General features: G+C 36.0%; 1 protein-coding gene across 4 annotated transcripts in view; it reads left to right on the plus strand.

Annotated features, from left to right (window-relative positions):
- Window positions 1-26: 26 nt before the first annotated feature.
- The window catches only part of LOC121302787 (E3 ubiquitin-protein ligase TRIM36-like), a 37305-nt gene continuing 20298 nt past the window's right edge, over window positions 27-17033 (plus strand). The window contains exons 1-4 of one of the 4 annotated variants that reach the window (XM_041233000.1): window positions 27-266; window positions 9109-9346; window positions 11100-11162; window positions 14458-14801. In XM_041233000.1, the coding sequence (XP_041088934.1) occupies window positions 204-266; window positions 9109-9346; window positions 11100-11162; window positions 14458-14801 (708 nt within the window). In that variant the 5' untranslated portion in view covers window positions 27-203. Of the gene's footprint in view, window positions 267-7572; window positions 8073-9108; window positions 9347-11099; window positions 11163-14457; window positions 14802-17033 lie in introns of those variants that run through there. The other 3 variants (XM_041233019.1, XM_041233009.1, XM_041233028.1) reach the window with 3 other exon arrangements.

The raw sequence follows: 17033 nt of genomic DNA on the forward strand, positions 1-17033 counted from the left end.
TAGCACAGTTTACCGTTATTTCATCTTATCATGCATAGCGGGAGGAGAATAATGGACTTTCATGCTCTTTAAGCGCATGAGTCCCTCGCTGCCAGTAGCACATAGGCGGACAGAGATAGTTAGTGCTGAATATAGACAACACAGCAGACAGTATTTATACATTTTTACATTGCCTATTGTATAACCTTTTTTTATTCTTCAAAATGTCCGAGTCAGATGAAATGAGTGAGCTTGGGTCTATTATTGAAAGGATAACAAAAGACGGGGTAAGTGGAACTGTAAGAATTGTGTAGCTACAGATAAATCAGCAATTACTTAATCAGAACGCAGTATCTAATTCAATTGTCTTCTGATTCATAGTCATAGGTTGACTACAAGTGTGTTTTTCTTGCTCAGGTTTGTAACAGTAAATGCAGCTGGTTTTACATGTAAAGCTCGTAATTCTGCATCCCTCACCATCGCTATGAAATATATTTTACACCAGATCAACGTTTTCATTAGACAAACATGGTAGCAATCAAAATTCTCGAGGTAAGGCATATTCTACCTGTTGGATAATGTAATAGCCAGCTAAGCTACCACACGTGCATTTTTGGAGCAATTTATAGTTTCATGGTTCATTACAACAGGCAGTTAAATTCTGAAACACCAGAAGATGTGCCGCCCATGCACTGCATGCTGCAGTAGGGTAGTTCACATGATAATTAATTAACCCTTTCATGCACAAATTATCTTTATATGGAAAAAAAAAAAAAACCTCTTGTATTATACTTCCAATGGGGTTGATATATTAAAATAAATAAATAAAATAAAAATTATATAGCGTGGTTAATTAATTATTCATGTCCTCATTTGAGGACACTGCGCAATTAAGGTTATACAAATACTTACATTCTATGCACAAAACACATACACAATCAGTATTTTAGTAACATCTAATTACATAAACTATTTACATAAATGACAGTGTGGCTGAGTAATTAAAAACTGAACTACAGACCACAGGGTTATGGGGTCAGATGCCAGGTACGGATACTACTGCCGCTATAGCCATGAGCAAGGAGGTACTTTACCCTAAAAATCGCTCTAATAAAATATAGCCAACTGTATTAACAGGAACCAGAATCTATGCATAAAAGATAATTAATTCACTGCTGCTGCTGCTGTACTCTTGAAAAAGGTACTTGACCCACAATTGCTCTCGTTTATTTCTGAAAATGCCCCATACATGTTGGGCAGAAGGGAACTGCATTTCCCACATCAGAAACTGATCTCTTTTTCTGCATGCAGAGTCATAACATTTGATCTTTGTCGTTTCTGGCCAGTGAGTGCCAACTTCATAGCAACTGTCCTGGCTGGTGCTCTTCTCTTTTTTGGGGGTGGTGTTGTTTTCAGAGAGGCGACCTCTTGTTCGCTTCTCTACATTGCCCATGTTGATCAAAGAATGCAGAATTGAAGCCTTGAAGTGAAGCAGGTCAAGTGGTTTGGTTGCAGCATTCGACTTGTGGATGACCCACAGGGGAGGGAAAGGCGTGCTCCGATAGGGCATAAAACACGACCTGGATTTCACTAAACCAGGGGTGTCAAACTTGTTTCGTTTGGCTGGCCTGATCCGATACCCTGGCGCTTGGTGCGGGCCGGGTGACAAATACAAACACGAACCCAAAAAATGTGCTTGAGCAACACAAACTGCCATGTTGCTCTGATTGCTGTCAATCGCCGACCACGTGGGTGAGACAGCAGTGCGTCAGCTGGTTTGAGTAGACGAAACCAGTGATACCAGAACAAGGTTCTGTGGTGACAAGTATCATTGTGTCTTTATCCGTGATGAAGATAAAGGTGGAACAAGAGTGCTGTGTGTTTCAAGGGAAATGGGGAATTTCGTAATTCTTTGAGGGCATGAATGGAAAACCAATGTGCTTTATTCGTAAGCAACATGTGTCTGTTGTGAAATAATACAACATTAAAAGAGACTATGAAGCAAACCGTGGCAAGAAATATGATATATATATATATATATATATATATATATATATATATATATATATATATATATATATATATATATACAGGAACGGTATGTGAAGATAAATACTCTGAATTAGCACAGTCATTGAAAAAGCAGCAACTGATGTTTACTAATGCTTGTAGCATAAGTGATGCTGCTGTTAAGGCAAGCCTGATTGCTCACAAAATAGCTGTTTCTTCAAAACCATTTTCTGATGGAGAGTATTTGAAGAAATGCTGCTGAAATAGTGTCTTGAGAAGCAGTAATATTTCTCTGTCATGAATATCAACAAATCAAAATGTCATTTGATCCAGATGTTGATGCGTTGGTTCAAGCAAAGGTTCGGTATCAGGAGCAGCAGCAGTCACTAATGTTCTTTGCCTTTATCTTTTTACTGAGTGCTGAATAAAAAAATGATCACTATCTATTTATATTTATATATATATTTTTTTTTTTTGTGCTGCGACGAACATGAATTTTCATGTTTGGATATTCCTTCAAGATTTAGATATTTGTTCGGATATTCGTTTTAAAAACGTTATCAAAGCCATTATATGTAGCACTGTATTAAAGTTGAAAAATATTCCATTATTAAGACGGGCCTTACTTTGCTCTCGTGAATTAACTACAAAACAAAGAATGCAATACAGTAGTTAAATCATGTGTCTATTTCAAGTAAAAACACTATTAAATAATAATAATAATAATAATAATAATAATAATAATAATAATAATAATAATAATCACTGCCCTTGTGTCTTGGCAATAAACAAAGTGGTCATAGACGCGTTTTTATAAAGTAAAAACATTGGTTTTTAACTTGAATAAACACTTAAAATAAAACACACGTTAAAAAGACGGCATTGTAGAATATAAACTATATTTACTGGCTATTTTTAGAATTACTAGGATTGCATCGTGAAAGAAAATTAAAACGTTTATTAATATACGAGTTTTGCAAGTATGACGTGTATCATAGTATTGCAGACAGAAACGGACCCCGATTGCAGCGGCGGTAAGAATCCAAGTGTGCAATTATCTTCCAAAATAGAAAGCTATTTTATTTAGCAAATAGAGTGAACAGCAACGCTCGGGCTGATTTCAGCTGACAGAGCGCACCAGAAGAAAGCCCCCCACTGCTCCCCAAATCTCACACAGATCATTTTTTTTTGCCTTTGAATACATGTGAAAAAACGTTAGTTCTTTTATGTTTGTCCCAGCACTTTTTTTTTTTTTTTTTACCTGTATTTTAGTGAATAAAAAAATAATATTCCGGGGCCAGAAGACATCGCTCCGGGGGCCGTATGTTTGACACCTCTGCACTAAACACAATATTTCCTAATACATCTCAAGGTGATTTACAAAACGATAAATATTTAAAATATATGTCGTTACCATATTTCCCTGACATTTTAACACCTATTTACATTTTTCGTGTGTAAAATAATTACGAAGGAGACCACTGAAACAAACGCTGCCAGGCTTCATATATTTATACCCACTATGGCGCAATGTTCGCAAACCAGAACACATGAATACGTTTGTTACTCGTATTAAAATTGAACAAAAGACAAATAAAACTTTTAACACACTCTATAATACTTACTATGGTTGAGAAAACATACTCAACTTTTCTGTGTCGTATGGAAAGCTGTTTGATTTATGACACAATAACATCATCACAAGCTTACGTACAAAACAATGGCAACTGACTAGCTGATACCCGTCCTGGAAATCAATGTGGCATGTTAAACACAAGGGGCAGAAAACCGCTTTCTGAGGTTGTTGAGGAAGCATTAAGAACAAGAACAGCAGAAAAGATGCATTTGTGAACAAATTAAAACACGATTTTGTATCGGTCCTCAAATGAGGACATTGTGCACGAAAGGGTTAAATAATTATGTTATTCCACAGGCGTGTTCTCTCCTGTAGCCTACAATAAGTTGATAGCAAATACGCACAATTATACATCCATATAACAAGCAGAATGCAAATTAAAAACCATACCCATTGCAGAATGTGTCAACTTCTCAATTTGCACAGACAGGGAATGATTTTGTACAGAATCACCGATTAAGCATCGTATAACAAACTAGAAGAAATGCATTTACAAAGATAAGCCTATTAGTCCTGCAGTATTGGACAGGAACGTTCACAAATGGTTTGGGAAAAAAAGACGTGCCAATTGAAGCTGGGAGATTTATAAAGGAGAGAAGAAAGTGAAGCAATAGAGTTGTGCTGAAGCCACGTGCAGGCGAGCGTGTTGATGTAAAAAAAAAAAAAAAAAATATATATATATATATATATATATATATATATATATATATATATATATATATATATATATATATATATAATATAAGAAAAATGCACACCTGCTGTTGAATCAGGGAAGTGTTTATTTATTTTATGTGAAGAAACCAATAACTGTAGTCCTGGGTTTAGCCATAGCCAGCAGTGTGAGGATCCTCATTGTCTTGCCAATGTGCCTTCAACCTTCCACACCCTGCAGGGACTGCACTCTCATCAGATGGCCTGTCATTGTTAGGTAATACAAGTTGCTTTCCTTTAAATGAGTTGAGACCCCATGTGATCTGGTTCACATTGGCCCTTGTACACAATTGTGTTTGTTTATGAATTCTCTCCAGGATAGTTAATGACTGTGATTAAGCCTCAGAGAGGTACCAAGGTCTTTGGTGCTGTCTTACAAGGATATGGTGTTGTTTCATTTAGCTGACAGTACATTAACTATTAATCAACTTTAGGGACATTAGGGAGTGCAGCCCCTTAATTTCTTTCAAGGTTTATAATATCTTTTGAATATCCTGGAACGGAAACACATCGGTGATTTAGAGGTGAAAGGCTCCAGATCCTATTGCTGCTGCACTGCTCCTCCCTGTTGCGTTTCAGGGGGGGGGTCTACGTTAATCAGTCACCCCCAGCCTGTACTGAGGCCAAGGAAACAAACATCACTAACAGTGCTTGTCCTGAGAGCCTGCAGACTTTGGAAGGATTTTAGCATTGCACTGTAATGGGACTCAAAAGCTTGATTCTGTTTGAAGAAAACAGCTTGTGGAGTGTGACAAAAGGATGCATCTTAGTACCACATGTTTTGTGGTTTTAAGTGATGAATTGCCATTTGTAAGGTTACATTATGTCCCTTAGCTACATATCATTTGAATGTGCTCACAGGCAATTCTTGCAGTCAGTGAAGTTTGGATGAACATTTTGTTGTTTGGCCATAGATCAGCATTTGGCAACTAAAAAATAGAAACATTGATATCATTCACCTTACAGGCATTTTTAACCATGTCTATCTATCTATCTATCTATCTATCTATCTATCTATCTATCTATCTATCTATCTATCTATCTATATATCTATATATATATATATATATATATATATATATATATATATATATATGATATGCTATATAGATATATAGATATATATCTAATATATATAATATATATATATAATATATAGATTACTTATTAATTTGAATAAGGTCACACCCACTTTTGTTCTTGGCTCATAGAAGTGTTTTGTTGAAACATGTACAACATATAAGACATTGTTTGGTGCAACACTTCCAGACATGTCGCTATTTTAAAACGTTTTGCCTACTTATCTAGCAGGAACAGTGATGTATTCAGGATTAATAACATATTTAGCAAGCAGTGGGTGTGAGTGGAGGAAAACGGGCAATAAATGTTCTGCTCCCAAGTACCACAAACCAACAGGGATGGCTGAGTCCCTGTAAGTATATTATTCTACACAGTCCCTCTGCTTTGTCCAGAAGAACTTTCTAAAATAGGAAAATAGGAATGGCTCAAATAAGACACTTTGAACAGCTGAAAAACATACACATTATTACAGTTCTTCAATTACACTACTATTGGGTTCTTAAGCTAATGGCATGGAATCATTTAGTGAGTATATTTCATGGGGTTGGGCCATAGTATCAATAAGAATGTTTATGTAAGTTTGGTTTTCATCAGATGAGTGTGTCTGACATGACAGGGGCCTCCTGTAAGAGGTTGCATTTGATCTGTATCCAAGTAAAATGCGACTTCAAAGGTTTACTTAGAAGGTGACAAGATCATACTCCACCTGTGCCAGTCAGACTGAAAGCAACATCCATAAGCAAGAGGATTCTTGATGGTCAGGATATTAACTAAATAAAAGAGATTATGGCTTGAAATGAGCAAGGAGTAAAACCAGTCAAGCTTGCAAAGTGCTGGTCCTTTATAATCCGTATTGCAGCCATAATGTACAATTACGTTGTTGCATTGAGATGTCATTTTATTCCACTCAGCAACATGGTGAATTGTCTTCATTGTTAAATACAACCACAAATTGGATGAACATTCTATAGCTAAAAGTGCTGAATATGGATGGATGTGTAGACACCTCGATTTTTATATGTCTGTGTATCATTTCTCAAAATCTAACCCTGCACTGTTTTTTAACTTGTTCCAGTAAACCCTATAATCCTAAATACACACCCTTTTTATTGCTCTTATTGATATGAATGGATGGATGTTAATGAGCAGGGATTCAACCATGGTATGAATGTGTTACTTTATGTGAAGACCTCTCTATGAAAACATGTAAAAGTGTAGGATTATATATTAATCAGTGTTATACAGAGATAAAGTTCAGTCTGGAAAATACCATTTTATAAATTGTATACCTGTAAGAAAAAGAAGAAAAAAAAAAACACATTTTGGCATTGTGATAGGGTCCACATGAAGACCAAATTCACTGTCTCCATCCTCTCCCATTAGCATGCTATTAAGACTATCATCCGATAAGAAAGTAAACCCAGGGCAGAGATTTTTTAATGGGAAGATTATTTTAAAATTCTTGACCAATATAGGGAAGGTACTATTTTTGCATCACTACAATACCTCCTGTCATATGTAATTGATGCTTACAAAGGCTACTTCCTGCAATCCTATAATAAAACAAATTGTAATATCCAGCTATACTCAGGGCTGGATTCATTTTAATAGGGGGCCCGGGGCTGTTATCGTTTTGGGGGCCCCTCTGCATATTCATTTGCTTCCCTTTACTGTTTTACTACCACCACACTCGATTAACATTAATGTCAAATTATTCAGTCTGAGCTGATCCATATTTTACCTGATTCGATGTTTGCATTCGCGCCAGTTTTGAAAATGAGCATTGGCCACAGTGTTAGTCACTGGCAGTTTCAATAATATTTATGTATCTAGTTAGATTACTGTAGCCTGCCTCATTTTTTCAGTCTACCAGGCGTTAAATGCATATGGCCAGAAGTTTCGCATCACCCTATATAATTAACTCATTTTGCTTCATAAAGAATGATGTTACGTTACACATTGAATTACGCTTTGTAGTTTTCCATATACTTAAAGAAAAAATGACAAAACCGGAAAATACTGTACTAGTACTATTATGTGTGTACGAACTACAGAACACAGTTGTGTAGAACGAAGTAAACACACACATCACAATGGTGGGGTACATTTACACGTTCTACCCTGCATAGCAAACGAATTATCTCTGCTGGGGCACATTTTCTGCTATTTTTAACACCATACTTTAAATAGTAAGAGGACAAGTTCAATACTGTTGGACAGCTCCCAGGTCACATGCCATTTTGACGAAATCATGACGCAGTCAATTAAAAAATTAGAAGCACCGGTTGTCTCATGATTTTCAGAAAGCTGGAACAATCAACATGCTGGTGTGGGAACCCCCTTTCTTGATTACTTAGTGCTGGAGAGAGAGAGTGGCTGTTTCTATGGAGATTCCTAGGCGTGTCTCCACCCAGTCTCCCCGCTGTATCTGCTGCAACTGCCTGTCTCTTTAAACAGTCAGTCTTCAGTGCTGAATCACGTCTGTTCGCTTACTTCAGCCTTGGGTCTTCATCGATTATTTATTTCATTCGAGTTCTTTCTGCTGGTGGAAGGGTGAATCCAGTCCTGTATTTGTTTGCGTTGTGAAACTTTATATGGTTTCGCCTTATTATCTACAATGTCGGTTGTATCTGTACAAACTAGCCAGTCATCGGTAAGTTACGATTATTTTTATAGTCCTAAATTGACTTAGTAGGATTGTATTGTTTATTTTAAAAGCAGTATTGCAGTGAACCGCAGGAGTGGTTCAAACAGTAATATAGTATGGCAGGCTAATATGCACTGAATGTATTTGTTTTGTTTGTTTTTTTTTAACGCTGCTTTGCAAAAATAAAAATTCTAAACATTTTAAACAAAGGTATTCTTAAAAAGTTTCTGTTGACAAAAACGTTTACCTGGTTACGTATTAAAAATCAGGCAAAATAAAAATAACATGTTCATAGATCTAGTTTCATTTTGTATAGCCAAATCTGAATTTGTTCTTAATTCTGTATGGGGCGACCTTTAGTCTTCATAACGCGGTACTCCATTTCAACAAACTGTGAGTCTCAATACATACACAGACAATTATATAATGTATTTGTAGTGAAACCATTATAATGGTAAAAGCCAACTATTTGTTTTCTTTTAAAGTCGTTGTTTCTGAAGCATTGTTACTATTTGGAGAAGAGAGTTTATAAAATGATCAACAGAACCAGAAAAGAACCCCACATTGCTAAAAAGAACGTATAGTGCGAACAAGAGGATCTCTTTATTTATTTAAAGTTTATTCATTTTGTAATCCAAATAGCCAGACTTTTGCAACTTGTTATAAAGGTGTTGTGTATTAGATATTTTATATACAACAAAAATAAATAAATAATGGTTGTCCAGGATAGAATTTATGGGCAATTCAGTAAGAGAACTTGCTGTCAAACATTTATGTAAAACAACTCAAATGTATTTTCAATATTAAGTACAGTAATACTAAGTTCAAAACAACATGACAATAAAACCAATAACAATACACTTCTTCATTGACCTAAACCAAAATTTAATTTTTTAGACCTAGAGTAAAAAAAAAAAAAAAAAGAAAAAAGATAGAATTGTACATTACTGTATATAAAAGGCAAGTAGACTGTGTGCCTGTATAATCACCTGGCAATGTAACCTGTAACATTGTACACTGTGCATGCTCTCCTTCTGTTTAGGATCCCATTAAGAACATTGAGAGGGAGCTGATCTGTCCAGGCTGTAAGGAGCTCTTCACGCATCCTTTGATTTTGCCCTGTCAGCACAGTGTCTGTCACAAGTGTGTCAAAGAGGCGCTCCTTCTGACCCATGAGGACTCCTTTACAGATGCTGGCTCAGAGTGCTCCAATTCGGGCAGCCCTCGCTCGCGCCTTTCATCTTCCAGCATTGACAGACTTGACCGTCTTAGCAGATCAGGTGAGTGCCAGGTCTGTGTTCTTGTTAGAATACAGTGTTGTAAAAAAAATATAAAAAAATGTAATGCAATCAAAAATCATTATTTTGAACAGTATGTAAATGCCTACCAGCCTTTTTCCATTTGCAGTGTAGTTCTTTTAATACAGCTGCATATTTTACAAGCTACACAGTCTCTAAGCCTTTTTCATGTGGATTATGTCCACTCCAATTTTAGCCATTATTATTATTATTATTATTATTATTTAATAATAATAATAATAATAATAATAATAATAATAATAATAATAATAAACTAGTTTCCACCCATGTGTATTCTAAAATAAAATGGACATGTCTGTAGGTTGTTCGTTTACCCTTAAAACCTGTTCAATGTTAAATTAAGTTTGCTGTAACTGTATGGCCTATTGCATAATCACAAAAATGAAACTAAAACAGATTTACACTTCCCGAAAAAAAAAAAAAAGTCTTGAGCATACAGTTTATTCCATTTCATGAGATCCTGAACACATTCATATATATGTAGATTTTTCACTGTATGTGTCTTGGTACAGCTACAGAACAGTGTGGCACTGTGATACTGAGCCTTGGGTCTGCCATCACCCAGCTAACCACAGCTGCTACAGAGAAAGCCAACTACACAAGGACAACCTGAATACACTCATTCTTCACAATTCAACTGTTAATAAGCCTGCCACTTATTCACTGGGACCAAAATGTTTCTAAGTGGCAGAGACTGTGTTTGTTTTTCCCGTTTAATATATGTTATTAACAATACAGGAACATGGGTTCTACCAAGTACAGTAGATTGGATGTGAATACCTTATACCAAAAATGAATTTAAAGTGCAGAACAAAGCCTTGGAGTAACACATATCTAGATAGTACAGTTCTAAAGGTGGTCAAGGTGTGTATCAGGATGTTGAGAAGCCAGGTGCAGAAGTTACAACAGGTAATTATGCTGATATCTGTAAATCATTTATTGCTTGCAGTGAACAGCTTTCAGAGTAGGCATAAAAAGGCAGTCCAGTCACTGTGTTTATTTCCTTGATACTTTTACATTGATAAAGAAACTAGTAAACATAATATTTTACAAGACATGGAAATAGATGCAAATGTATCTGTTATATAATAAAGTCAAAACCTTTTGTCAAACAATAAAGTACGTGTGCATATGACCCGAAAGGGAAGTTGTTTAAATCCCAGTTATTTGCCAGTAAAACAACCCACGTGTTTATTTTGAGACACGGTGAAAGGCTACAAATATAATAGAATGGTTATATCTTTTCACCTATGTTTGCAAACTGTTTTGTGTTCAGTACGATATAACTTTTGTTCTGATAACAAATGTCATTGATTTGAAGTTTTAGGACCTACTGAACAACCCAACAGTCTGGCTTGCATTTTCTTTTATATTATAAACTGATCTTTATAATGACAAAGAAGACATGAACACTGTTAAGACTTTGTTTTTAAGCTTACTAAACTCTTACCATTGTAGTGTATCACAGAGACTGAGTGGAATGCAGCATGCAGTTCACCACTAACACCCTTCCTGTTTCAGATCAATGAGCACAAATGTGTCTGTTTAAAAATCACAAATGTAATCGCATGTCAGTTCATTTCAATGTGAAATGTTTGCTTTCATCTTTCTTTGCTAAGTTTTATCACAGGGGGATGGGGACTCTTGTATCAGTGTGAACTGTGCTGACAGATCTGCTTGCATCTTACTCCAACTTTCTGTCCATTGATTGCAGCCTCACTGAGAAGGTCATTTGGAAGGAGAGGTAGAATTGGGTTCCATTTATTTAGTAGCTATAGTGAGTACAGTGTTTTAAATTCCTGTAAACACCCACATGATATACTGTGTAGATCTGTCTTCACCCAACTGACACAGTAGTTTATCTCATAAAACTAACAGTGGTCAAGTATTTGAACCAAGGTGTGAACCATTAACTCCTTTTTGTGAGGAATCTGTGTTCACATTTACAGGCTTTCACTCCTTTAATGGAAGGCAAGTCTTAAATATATTATTTATTAAACCTTGTATCTACTGTAGTTTATGCTAATGTAGTACAGTATTGTTTGCCTTCCACCTGACTAATAATTTCAATGGAAATTAAGCTAATAAATCATTTTTAATAAATCTTAATTTGAATGCAGTGTTGGTCAGTGTGCTTGTCTCAGATATTATGGGAATGGTATATATTTTATAACCTGGATGTTTTCAGTGTGTCCTGGGAAATATACAGTAAATCCACTTGTGATTTCAGGAAGTCATGGGGCTAGTTCCTCATATAAAGTTGCTGGTTAATCTAAATAAATACAGGTTTCCCATGAAGTCTATTTCACAGCTAAGAATTAGATTTGAGTGGTAGTAAAGAGCACTGCATTCAAGTAAAATTAATCAGCTTTAGGTCCGTGAACATGCACATAAACCATGTGTGCTAAAATAACCAAAGCCCATTCAATTTTAGATTGGGGTGGGCATTTATAACTTTCTGGAACATAAGGCTGTCAACTTTTGCCTTTTTGTTATGTTTCTAAGAAAATTCACCAATTGTAGGATGCAAACTGCAATTTCAAGTAGAGAATGGGGTCTACCAAAGCAACTGACAAACCTGTTGTTGAATGAAGATTGCCTTGACATAATTAGATTTGTCTTAAAATAGTGTTAGTGCAAAGGCCGGCACATTTTCTGAGAGGAAATAATAATTGCAATGGTATAGAACTAAGAGGAAACAGTTTATGTGCAGGAGGAACAGTTACATTATTGTTCTGAGAGTCATTTACTAGTTTTATACAATTCAACTTATTTTATTCCTTAATTTTGTTTAAAATAGGGCCCTATGTTTCTAGCGTTATAATATTATAGAAATAATCATTCACAACTACACTGGTTTAAAGTTATCTCAGTGGTTTGATTTGTGCAAAATAAATACCTTGAGGCTTAAGATGTTCTGTAGTTCTGTAATTACTCACTGTCTAATGGCTTAATTATCACGATAGGTGTAAAGGTTTTTGCAAATGCTTTTTTACTCAGAGGCTGAAGGTAGGCAGCACCAATCCTAGAACATTGTTTCAAGGAGATTAGAAAAGGCGTTAAAAATGAATATACATACCGTATGTCTTAAAATGCCCCAACCTTCTCAAAACCTTCCTTACTGTTTTAGTACTGTTTTATGTACTGCCTTTCAGGTAAGCAGGATGCCAAATATTCATTACTTCTACTGGTCTACATAGGGACTGCTGCCATGCGTTTTCATGTTTGTGTACCTGATTTGAACTCTTTCTTTGCACTACAAAGCACCACTGAATGTAGATGCACCAGAAAGCCCTAGCACAGTGTGATGCAAGCAGTAGCAGCCAATTTCCTTCGCTGCATACCCAAGAGACTAAGTACACTCTATTGTTTGTTCTCCTGTTAATTACATATGACATTATTTCAGCTTGACCACTACAGAGTCATTATCCATGGCACACATAAGTTCACATGCGCACTTGCTTGAATTGCTGTGTTTGTGTTCACAGCATGTTTGCGTTGTGATATTGTGCAGTGCTAGTTTGCTGTTTTCTGCTTTCGTGCTTGGTTAGACCTCCATTTATGTGATTGTTTTGTGCTGCTCTGTCCTGTTTGCTCAACCTTTGTGCTTTCAATGCCATTTACCGACAACATGTATCCTGTATTTCTTTTATTTGGGATTGTTTTTACTTTTGAACTGTGTGTGGAGTCTGCATTTTCTCATTCGATATTTACAGAAACTTTGAGTTTATGTTTGTTACAGTGAACTGGACAGTTGCAATGGGAGGGTTAAGTACAGCTCAAGGCCTCTATCTTTTCGCGATGGAGAACTAGAGCTGTTGGTTGGCTGTAAAATGGCAGAATCAGTGATTTATCAGTATTTTGATAAGACGTGATATTGGGTATATGATGCATCAGATCATATTCATCTCTGATGACTACCACACCGGGAAAAATACCAGATCACTCTTGCACATCTTTAAGGAACATATTTACCGGTTATGAGAGAACCAAAAGCTTACATGCATGAATGAGAAAGCTTGATTGTGCAGAACAGTGTGAAGGGAGTTATTTTCAAGCTGGATTTTCACCAAGTATTTAGGGTGTGGCCACACCCTCTATTTAGTTATAATATTAATTTGGTTTAATACAGAGTTGAGGAGAAAGTAAATACCACAGTATAGCTCATGTGCATGGTGGTCCCTAGGAGATGAGGGCTGTCAGTGTTCTATATATAGATTAAGACTTAAGCATGTGCTGTTCGCCTAAGCATTATGTTGTTTGAGCTGTGTTTCTGCTTGCGTTTGAAATACTAAATGCAAGTTACAAGTTTTGCAAGAAGCATATAATCTGATTGTTTAGAAACAGAATGCGTTTAATGCGTGAAATATAAAGTGGTGTTATTTTATTATAAATCCTGAACTGTCACTAAATACATATTTAGATTTGCATGTTTGCTTGCTCATAGTAAAATGTGCATTTCAGTCATATTTTATTTTCTAACAGGTAGTTTGGTATGGCATGTGTTTTAGTGATAGACTTAAAAAATATCTTTTAAATACCACAGGATTAATAGTGTGGTTAAAAATACAAAAAAAACACAAACCTAAAAGTCGTAAAAATACAAAAAAAAGATGAATTTTAAACCTGAAAATAAGTATTATGGAATTAGATTTGTAATAAAAAGATGATTCCCTAGTGTTACTTAACATACAGTACATGTTAACGTCAAGTCAAACTTTACCTTGTTTTGTTTATATGGGGGTAGGTATAGTTATATCACTGGAAACAGTGCCTCTTTTAAGTCTTTACTATAGTTATAAATTTATCTATTTCCCTTTTAATTGGCATTCCAAGCAAAGTGGGAAGATGAAACTTGGAAATTCATAATGGTAGTATTCTGGGAGACTTTTGGAAATAAGCAGAATGGCAACACCTCCCATGAAGTCCAGATCACTGTGACTACCTGAAACACTATTTTTCACTCATGTGAAAGAGATTGCAAGCTGAGGTGGCTGGGAATGAGGTTTCTCTTGGTTTGTACCACACATTTTCTGTGCTTTGATTGTTCTTTTGCTGTTGTGCTAAATTAGGATCAAGTACCCCTACTGGAAAGAAGCGCAACTCCCTGATTCCCCGGGTTACCAACTTCCCCTGCCCAGGATGCCAGCATGATATTGATCTAGGGGAGCGTGGGATCAGCGGACTGTTCCGAAACTTCACTTTGGAGAACATTGTGGAGAGGTACAGGCAAGCAGCTAGGGCAGCTGTGGCGATCATGTGCAACCTTTGCAAGCCTCCTCCTGTCGAAGCCACCAAAAGCTGTATGGACTGCAAGGCCAGCTACTGCAACGAGTGTTTCAAGACGCACCATCCCTGGGGGACCCCAAAAGCCCAGCATGAGTATGTGGGACCAACCACCAACTTTAGACCAAAGGTATGGAGTTCAGCTTTGGTATTCACTGCAGAGGAATGCCGTGCATGTACTGCTCATGATTACTGTAGGTGACACATGGTTAGTGTGTGGAAGTGGATTACTTGCACATGGTCAGTGTGTGGAAGTGGGTTACTTGCACATGGTCAGTGTGTGGAAGTGGGTTACTTGCACCAGTATTGATACCAAAAGTACTGACACAAAAGAACTGCAGGTATGCAGTATGGGAAGTTGATAGGAACATTTTTTGAAGTGGAGAGACATTTGTCTCAGAAAGCCTTATCTGCAAGGACTGTGTCCAACACTAAACACAAACTATTTATGTTAAAAAGCTATTATGTAGTAGCCATAGAAACGTACTCCCCCTCCCCAGAAAGGGTCTTATTAAACAGTGAGTTGAATAGTTTTTTTTGTTTTTTTTTTAAAGAAGTTTCCTAAAAGTACTCTTAATAGAGTTGATGTGTTATGGCTTCAAAGAACTGCTAGAATAATAATATAAAAAACAGGAGTCACAGAGTGTGCTATACATGTACTGCCACAAAATACACAATATAGGACAAACAATGGTTTCAGTTTTGTTTTGAGGGTATTTATCTTTAATGGTTAAAACCTTATTCAGATACCCAAGGAGGTGTTCAGTGACAAGCTAACAAAAATCAGGACTGGGTCTGAACTTGTCCCTGTAGCACATTAAGATCCTTGGCAAACAAAGTGAATTAAACCTTTAGTCAGCGGATCAGATAAGCTGTGTACCTGCTGTTTTTACGCATTAAAAAAATAAGAAATACACACAATTTAAATTTAATGTGTAAAAATACACATACCAATTTTGCTGCACAGCTTGTCTGCCTTCGCTCCCGCCTCCCATAAAAATTCCACTAACAACTACATCTCTCAGAATACAATGTCTTCAGTTAATAGGAAACTATACACAAGAAAAAACAACCCAGAATACATTATCCAATCTCTGGCTAGCCCAATTGTATTTGCAGCCAATCACAGTAAGAATAAAAAAAATTTGAAGCATAAAAATCCCAGTCCAGCTACAAATCCAGCTGGAACCTGTCAGAGGCAACCACTAAAAAAAAGGGCCTAGAATATTAGACAGTGTTTCATAAATTATGCATTTCCTTATTTTATTTATCTGCATGGCTTTATAGTCAAAGTTTAACATGTTCGCTGACTGTAATGAATATTAAAATATAAGTAACATACTTAATTTGTAGAGTCTGTGTGATACCGTGAAAAAAATGTGTTGAGCCGATAAAAGAACCCTCTAGAACACACACGTGGTTATACAGTTGTTCAAAGTAACATTGCAGTTAAAATGGAAGGCTCTTTTTTAATGCTTACCCTATGACCATTAAAGATTGGACAGTATTTATCAAGAACACTCATGACTATAAGGTAATGTTTCATTTTACCACCTAAAATACGTTTTACCCTCTCAGTGTTAAAATTAGAGGGTCAGTTACTCACAGACCCAAAACCCAAAACCTTATCTGGACTGTCAGCACTGCCTCTAGCCCTTTAACACAAAACCATGCAAAAAAAAAATTACATTGATGCATTTATTGGCATGATAATAGAATTAGGGGAACGTTGTCAGAGGCTGTTTGCTTTTGTGGAAAAAGTTATGTGCTTTCATTAGTGACTTTTAGTGTAATAAAATACCCTTCCATTATGTAGCTATGGGATATCAGTCCCAAGATACCAGATGTCGCCATCTGTTTATTGCCCAGAGCAGACATCCGTAACAAGTTTGCATATGATTTTTCATCACATTTTTTTTTTTTTTTTTTTTTTTTTTTTTGTGCTTAGTGGCTTGCTTTCTCAAATGTCTTTTCTAAAATCTCTTGTCTACAAATGATTTATTTAAAACTAAATTTCCCAGACACGTACATACAGTATTTTTCCTAAAGAAATCGTGGTATGTATACAACAATGACGAGAGTATTTAAAATCATAGTAATTGCATTTTAAAATTCTTAATATTGAACAAATCTCTTTTTGCATTTACATATTTAAACAGTATAAACAAATAAGATATGTATCATGTTTCCATGTGTATACTTTTCAGATTGTATAATGAAGTAAAATTCAATACCTAACATGAGAAGGCATTTAAAACAAGTGATCATATTAGATTATTATATAGAAGATTATTGGGATGATGAATGGCTGTTAGGTTCTCCCCTCATCCCAATACTACATGCATTTGGTGCAACTCTATAT

Source organism: Polyodon spathula, chromosome 2, assembly GCF_017654505.1.
Source record: "Polyodon spathula isolate WHYD16114869_AA chromosome 2, ASM1765450v1, whole genome shotgun sequence".
NCBI classification, from domain to species: Eukaryota; Metazoa; Chordata; class Actinopteri; order Acipenseriformes; family Polyodontidae; genus Polyodon; species Polyodon spathula.